Source organism: Lygodium microphyllum, chromosome 23 (genome assembly GCF_053477565.2).
Source record: "Lygodium microphyllum isolate KBCC chromosome 23, Lygodium_microphyllum_v1.1.10, whole genome shotgun sequence".
NCBI classification, from domain to species: domain Eukaryota; kingdom Viridiplantae; phylum Streptophyta; class Polypodiopsida; order Schizaeales; family Lygodiaceae; genus Lygodium; species Lygodium microphyllum.
The window spans coordinates 65,848,197-65,856,321 of record NC_141157.1 but is presented as its reverse complement, the minus strand read 5'-3'; the positions used below and the strand labels follow the sequence as shown (position 1 = coordinate 65,856,321).

Sequence of the window (8,125 nt, the reverse complement as noted above, 5' to 3'; positions counted from 1 at the left end):
TCATTTTGACCTTTTGTAGACGTTAATATATCATTTCATTTCTCTCTGTTCCTGCTGTTGCAATCGCAGCCAACTCCTGCACGACACAGGCATAGGGCAACAGGGGTGTGTCACAGAAGGCTGGCAAGCAGGTGAGCGCTCTCTCTCTCTCTCTCTCTCTCTCTCTCTCAAATGAGGAAATGATATTAAGTAGATCACTTAAAATGGCAGACTTAGATGAAAACCTCAATGACCAGGAGAACTTGAATGATATTAATAAACAACGCACCACTTTTTAAGAACCATCTGTTACATCTCTCATCACATGAAAAATATTTCAGGATTAATGTTGTCACTAAAACAAAGTGAACAACCAAAAGAAAACTGTACAAACTATACAATTTGGGAAATCTTGATTTAATAGAGCATACAAAAATTCCTTTCTTGTGATGTGTGGTCTGCTCAGATTAGTGCTTGATGCCTTATTTCAGACTAGGTGTGACAATGTCCTGGCAAAATCAAACAAGGGCTTGAAACCTCAAGCTTGATTACAAGGGCAGTTATATCTTTCAATGTTTAAGAAGCATCTCTCTGAAATCTTTATTTGATTTCAGTGGCTCTTCCTGTCCTGCATCCTTCACCTGACCCCCGCTGAATCCCAAAGGTCTGACAACTGATCTGGGCAATGCAAAAGTATTCTTCCCTGTAATTTGAACATGGCCACCACGACGATGCAAGGCAGAAACAGGATTCAGCCTCCCTCCAGGTCCACTACTGGTTTTCAAGGGTTTTGACCACACATTTTCAGCAGTTCTTTTTTCAGAAACGTTCACTTCTTTCTGCTCAGGTTGCTGGCCATCTTTTGAGTCGATCATACCTTCACCTGCTTTGCCATCAGTTTTCCTTTTATTTGGATACTGATCTGCAACCACAATAATTGCATTAGATGCAAATGTTACAGGATTTAGTAAAAACGTCCATAGTTTTTTTTTTGAAAAACCAGAAGTCTGTCCTCTTTTCACCATTTCTATCAGAAGTTTTTGACATCTTACCATGTGGGGAAAGGGGTTCTTTTCCCCTTGCTTTTCCCTGTAGTGTTCAGAATCATGACCTTCTGCTCATGACACACCAGATAAATAGCTAGGTGCAGTTGGGGGCAACAGGCTACCAGCCCCCCAACACAGGCCAACAGCCCCTTGTCCCCAACTGAACCTAGGTAGGTATGCATAGTCATGAGGCTACTACCACAAAAATTACAGTGGACATTCTTTAACAAGGCTATCACCACAGGAATTAGAATGGACCTTTTTAAACAAGCCTATGATGTTAAACATTTTTCCATTGTCTCTCATTTCTCTCTTTCAACACCTTTGATGAGTCTAAAGTCTCAAACACACTGACTTTGAGAGCAAGCCAACTCTAAGGCACTTCTCTTGAAGGCAATTGTGCCACTTTGTTTCACCTAATAATGAACCAAGTGCCTACATAACCCATTTGCTACATGCGTAAATCTTTCCACCTGATCACTAACTTCCAGACCATTAAGTGTGAAGCTCAAAAAGATGCATTACATATTAAATCTTCAATAGATGAGTTCTAATTATTAATCACTCGTGAGCAGTGTAATGCATATTTTGGAAAAAAAGCTCCCTGCCATCGCGTTGCGTCGCTGCCCCCCATCTCCGACTGAACTGCCACCTGCACTAGTCCTCCCCCCGCCCTGCGCCCTCTCGTCAGTCTTCCCCCTTCCTGCTTGACAGTTCTCTTCCCCCCCCCCCCCCCCCCCAGTAGCACAGCACTGTGATAGGTAGGTTCCCAGCATGGACGCGCAATGGAAACCCCTGGTCAAGAAGCCGGCGCATTCTGCGAGTGCCCCCCAATCACACCCCTTGCGCATCATCCTCTCTAAGGAACAGCTCTTAGCAGTCCGTGCCACAGAGCTGGAGTTGGAGGAAATAGCAATCTTTGGTCAGGTCATTGGACACTCCCCATCGAGGGCCCAGCTGCGGGACTGGCTCCACTCCACGGTGCACATTGGTACAACGCAAATCGTTGAGGCACTCCTCATGGGCCAAGGGATCTTCATGGTTCGACTCACCTCTGCGGATGCAGCTCGTGAGTTAGTGGAGAGCTTGCCCTATGCCTCCACGAAGGGGGTCATTCACATGGTTCCCTGGTATAGAGGTTTCACAATGGAGACATTTACACTCCATGCTCCACAACAGATTTCTCAAACATCCAGTCACCTTAATTTTCCCCGGACTGGCGGTGGAGTACAGCCAATTAGTGGAGGATTTGGACAGCTCTTTGGCACAATTCTTCCTGCCCCTTTCGCAGATGCAGCGACAGCTGCAGGAGTCTCAAAGGTACGAGTGGCAGTGAAAGACACAAAGAGTATACCCGAGTTCCAAGAGATTGAGGCAGGAGGTCACTCCTTTAGGCGTGGCAGGTCATCGTCAGGGCACTGTCTGCACTGCTATGACTTCGGGCATCAGGCAGCAGTTTGCACACGTTTCGGAGCCAAGGCAACTTTGCCGACAGGCCCGCAGGTGGACACTGACGGCTTCACATGGGTCCAAAGACGACAGAGAGGGAGATGGTAGGGGTGGGCCGTGGCCAGCTTCTTAGACACAGCCTCGTCAGCAGGGATCAGAAGGGAGAGTGACCCCCCCCCCCCCCCCCTCCACAGAGCACTCCACAGCCCGCCCCACCTGGCAAGGCAGCAATCCCCCACATCCACCACCCGTGCCGCAGACTACCTCACCTGAGATCCCATAGGTCCCACACCCACCCCCACTAACCCTGACCCACAGCCCCCCCCCCTTCCAAGGCCATTAGCCCTCCCCCACACTCGCTACGTGCCTCTGACCACCCCACCATCCCTCGATCCTCTTCCCCCCCACCACCTCCCCTGCCGAGCACCCCCCTAATCCACACCCGGTACAAGTGATCCCCCCCCAGACCCACCCCCCCCCCCTCCCACAGGAGGTGATGAGCCACACACGCCCACATCCTCCTCGCACCAGCAATCCTGCCCCCCCCCCCCCCCACAGCCACCAGCTCATCTGCCCCTGCCGCCCATCACACCTTCCTGAGACAAGCACAGCTGTTACCACAGGAGTTCTTCCGTAGTGGCCCGTGGTCTTACCTGAGAGCTGTGGAGCGCAAAGAATTCCCACTATCTCTAGAGGTGGGGATCTTCATAGTGCGTAAGTCAAGGAGGAGCAAGGTCCATCTACTAGCACCACCAAATGGACCAAACTACGCCTTTTTCCTTCAGTCCTCTCACTCAGAGGATTAAACGATGACAGATAGAGGAGGAGGTGAAGAGTCAGGTGGCAAACCACATCTCCCAGTGGATGGAAGAAGGACTAGCTCTGTTTGCACAACACTGGCCAGGTTGCATGATGGACATTAACTGGTGGGCTGGTGCCGAGGTCCCACACTTGAGCATTATCTCGCGTGCCCCTCCGCAGTGGAGAGCTCCGATGGACGTGATCGAGTGGCCCCTCGCACAGACGGCTCCTTTCTACCAGTGTACAAAGTCACAACTCTCAGCTTGGCTAAAAATGCATTGGTAGTACCAATTGGAGAATCTATCACCTCCATGCTCTGCCACCGAGGGCCACCATGGGGGACTGGAGTTCGCCACCCAGACCTGTGGCAAAGTGTATTTGTATGCCCCATAGTTCTTCTTCCTCATCAGCAGCTTCCACACCGAACAGATGCTTGTTTGGTCAATCACAAGTTTCCCCATGAGCCTAAACCTGGCATCCTGAAATGTGAATAGTCTCCACTACAGTGAGGCACGTGGTTCCAGGAAGTTGATTGTTCGGCAGGAGTTGCAGCTGGCCCTTGCAGGACGAATAGACATCCTGCTTTTGTAGGAGCACAAGCTCACCCTCGCCCAGGCCCATCAGGTAGGGAAGGTTCTCCCAAGCAAGTCATACATCTACTGGAAATACGCCATCGGTGCCCACGGCAGGAGTGGAGGCATATGCACCTCTATTGGCCCGAGCCTTACCACCTACGTACGGGATCATGGGGCAATTGTGGCAAGGAGGGTTCTATGGGTCAAGTTGGATATTGGGGACTCGTACATCAGAGTCCTCAATATCTATGCTCCCGCTGAGGTCAGGGCACACATCAGGTTCTCAGTGGAGATTGCGGTAGGACTCCCAAAGGTGGACTCGTGGATTGTTGGAGGAGACTTCAACAAGCTGGAGGCCTTAGAGGACCAGCAGGGTAGAGGCAGAAACTACCAGGGCATGGCTAGGGAGGAGCAGAAGGCATGGGAGGTCTTCCTATTGGCAGTAGGAGCTCGCAATGCTTGGAGAGACCCAACGTTCCACAGGAGGGAAAGGTCGTTGGACTTCTGGTGGGGATACAGGCGGCTAGGCAGAGCCTTGCTAGAGCGGTTGCATAGGTTCTATGAGGGAGAGTGGGGATGCTCTCGCAGAGGTCAAATAGGGCAGTTGGCTGGCACCACTCTGTCCGATCACTACCCGGTCCTCCTGACACTTGATCCCCCGGCATCTTCCCTAGATACACGATCTTGTCGAATCCCTGACTCGATCTACAGGAAAGAGGAGGTGAAGAGGCAGATTGAGCAAATTTGGACGAGGAAGTGGAGTAGGAGGGCCCAGATCGCAAAGAAGGTTGCAAAGGTTCTAGCCGCGTTGAGCAGTATCTGCCAGGAGGCAACCCTACAAGCCAAGCAGCAGTGCTGGGAGAAGGAGAGAGCACTCCGGCGAGACCTAGCAGCTACGCAGAGATTACTACAGGAGGCACCATGGGATCCTATCCTCCACGCATAGGAGGTGTGCACACAAGCAACCATCGCCGGCCTAGAGGACAAGTGCTCGGAGTTCTCATTCCATGCCTCAACAGCCTTTAGGGGATGGAAGGGGGACACGATGTGTAGAGAGTTCTTTCAGGCACACCAGCCCCGCACCTCAGGAGAGCAGATACGCAGCCTTCAGAATCAATATGGGAGGATTCGCTCTAGCCCAGACGAGGTGATGGAGATTGCCACCGACTATTACAGACGCCTCTTCTAGCAAGAAACGGCCTCAGCCAAAGAACAGTGTTGCAGACAACAGGTCTGGGATCACATCTCGTCCCTCGTCACAGAGGAGATGGGACGCTCCCTCCTAGCCCCCTTCACAGAGAAGGAGCTAGAGGAGGCTTTCCACACACAAGACGGGCAGAAATGCTCACGAGAGGATGGCCTCTCTAAGGCCTTCTTCAGCATGTACTAGGAGGTGGTGAAGGACCCCTTACTAATGGCCTTCCAAGAGATTTTCACCTCAGCACAGATGCCAGGGAGTCTCTCGGCAGGCCTTATAAGTCTTCTCCCCAAAAGGGGAGACCAGTTGGAGCTTTCCTAGTGGAGACCGATCACCTTATTATCGATGGTCTATAAGGCACTAGCAAAGATGATTGGTAGACGACTACACCCCGTGCTTCCAGACATCATTCAGACAGGCTTTGTCCAGGATAGGAGCATCCTAGACAATGTATTCACCTTCTTTGAGGCAACAAAGTGGGCTCAGCACAGTGGGCAGAGACTGGCCATACTACTCTTGGACTTCAAGAAATCTTATGACAAGGTGGACTGGGATTTCCTAGAGGGCACGATGGTGAGGTTGGGTTTCCCCCAAGCTTGGATCCGTGGGGTCTCCACACTTTACAGATCGGCCACCAGCAGGATTCTCATAGGCGGTAGGTGAGAGAAGGAGTTTCAGTTGGAGAGATCAGTCCGGCAAGATTGCCCCCTGGCCTTGTACCTATTCCTACTCTTTGCAGAGGCGATATCTCACTTCCTCAAGTCACGTGTGAGCAGATTACGCGGCCTCTGACTTCCAGTGACAAAGAAGACTGAGTCACTAGACTCATAGTATGTAGATGATGCAGCACTCTACATAGAGGACAATGAGTTGATGCTGGAGAGAGTGAGGCTGGGTCTTGAGGTCTTATGTTCTGCAGCGGGAGCGAAAATCAACTAGCGAAAGTCGGTTGGTTTCCTCAAAGACCCGAACTCTAGCACAGAGTGGGGCGTCCACCTGGAATTTAGATGGGTGAGCAGAGGACAGACCGTCCGTTACCTAGGGTTCCAAGTGGGACTCGACATCACTCTCGCCCAACAGTTTCTTCTAGTTCTCGATTCTATTAGAAGAAAGCTGACCTACTGGAGCACAACTCGCCTCTCACTAGCAGGCCAGGCCTTGGTGGTTAACCGGGTCCTCCTAGCGACGGCCTAGTGCATCACCTCGTGTTGGTGCTTCTCCTCATCCTACATAGTGCAGCTTCGCCGCCTAGTGCAGAATTTCCTTTGGTCCAGGTCGTCAGACGGTTCTAGGGATTCGAGGGCTAAGGTGGTGTGGGTGACCATCATCGGTCAGAGAGAGGGCTTGGGATCATAGACCCAAAGTATCAGAGTATGGCCCTCTTGGGTAAGCTAGTTGTCCGCGGCCTCACACCAAGAGGGCAAACCTAGAAGGTCCTATTGCAGGAGGGTCTTCAGGATTGTAGACCGAGGATTGGAGGTGAGTGGAGGCCATCCCTGATATGGATCTTCACGTCAGCCTAGATCAACCTCCCCCCCCAAATCACCTTTCCTACACAGCTTGCTCCGCGTGTGGCAAGGCCTCCGTAAGGCCCTTATCCAAAGCTCCCCAAGCTGCCAGGAGAAGATAAACCATCAAACGGTGGTTTGGAGAACCCCCACGTCAGAGATCAAGAAGCAACACAGATTGGCGAGCACCCCCACATCCAGTGGGTTGGTTGGGAGGCCGGCCCGGCTCGTACCATCAAGACATGGCAGGAGGTGTACAGGACTATGGACGAGGAGGTGCTGCAATGAGTATCAAGCTGCCAGAGAGGAGCGGAGTTGAGGAGAAGGGAGATAGATGCAGCAATATCTCAGGAGTGGCTCGCTCCCCCCATTACGAGAGCCGATAAAGCCCGAGGAGGTATGGGCCGCTAGGTTTCACCAGCAAGCATCTCCCTACAGGTGGCAAGTAGACTGGGCACAGCGCTCCACATGGGACTTTATTCACCGTACAGGAAGGGGGGCATCTGGCTCTTGACAGAGGGCAGCAGGATGAGGGGATAGTTGTCCTTTCATAGAGGAGGATCCAGGTGATTGGCCTACAGGGGAAGACATGGTGGTTGGACCGTTTTGTCTTCTAGATAGAGCTCAGGGAGTGGCGCCTCTGGATCTGGGAGAGTAGGCCACTTGATAAACTGGAATGGAATCCGGGAGAGTGGCTATGGCCAGCCACTGCAGTCGCCAAGAAGCCACCAAGGTTCCTGGAGTACACTGTCAGGATTGGCAGACACGTACTAATGCAGAAGGATATGGAGTGGGTGCCATCACGTAACAAGCACTGGGCGGAGCACATCATCACGGAGCCTTTTCGACGGACCTTTTGGCACCGCCTATGGGATAGCTGGAGGCCGATGAGGGTATCGTATTTCTTATGGCTGGTGGCACATGGAGGCTTAGTGATGGGAAGTTGGCTTGCCCAGATACAGGAGGGACGTTGTAAGCGCTGCACACAACAGCCTCTGGAAACCCCAAAGCACTGCCTTTGGTCGTGTGAGGTGGCACAGCTCGTGTGGAGAGGAGGGAACGGGGACGGGGACGGGAACGCCAAACCTAGGGAACGGGGATGTGGGAATGGGAACGGCATTTTAAAAATCAAAATTCATGAAGTAAGTAGGAACGGGAACGCCAAACCTAGAGAAGGAAGAGAAGAAAGAGAAAGAAGAGAAAGAAGAAGAAGGAAGAGAAGGAAGACGTTGGAGGTGGGAGGAGAAAGAAGAGAAAGAAGAAGAAGGAAGAGAGGGAAGAGAAGGAAGAGAAGAAAGAAGAAGAAGGAAGAGAATGAAGGTGGTTGGGGGCAGGATGCAGGTGGAAGCAAGATGCAGGCGGGAGCAGGATGCAGGCGGGAGCAGGTAAGTTTTGCCACATGGAGTTCCCTGTCCCATTTCAGACAGGGAATGCAACAGGGAACGTGTTCCCTGTCTGAAACGGGACAGGGAACGTTCCATCATTTGGAAACGCGGTCCATGACGGATACATTCGGAGGACGGCGATTCCACGTGCCGGGGGGCCGTTCCGGCCGTTTCCTGTCACTAT

At 52.1% G+C, this 8,125-nt stretch overlaps 1 protein-coding gene across 1 annotated transcript in view; it reads right to left on the bottom strand.

Moving 5' to 3' along the window:
- Nucleotides 1-370: 370 nt before the first annotated feature.
- EMB140 (EMBRYO DEFECTIVE 140) overlaps nt 371-8,125 on the bottom strand; it is an 88,013-nt gene continuing 80,258 nt past the window's right edge. The window contains exon 16 of the mRNA XM_087664345.1: nt 371-901. Coding sequence (XP_087520471.1) covers nt 549-901 — 353 coding nt within the window. The 3' untranslated portion in view covers nt 371-548. The remainder of the gene's footprint in view (nt 902-8,125) is intronic.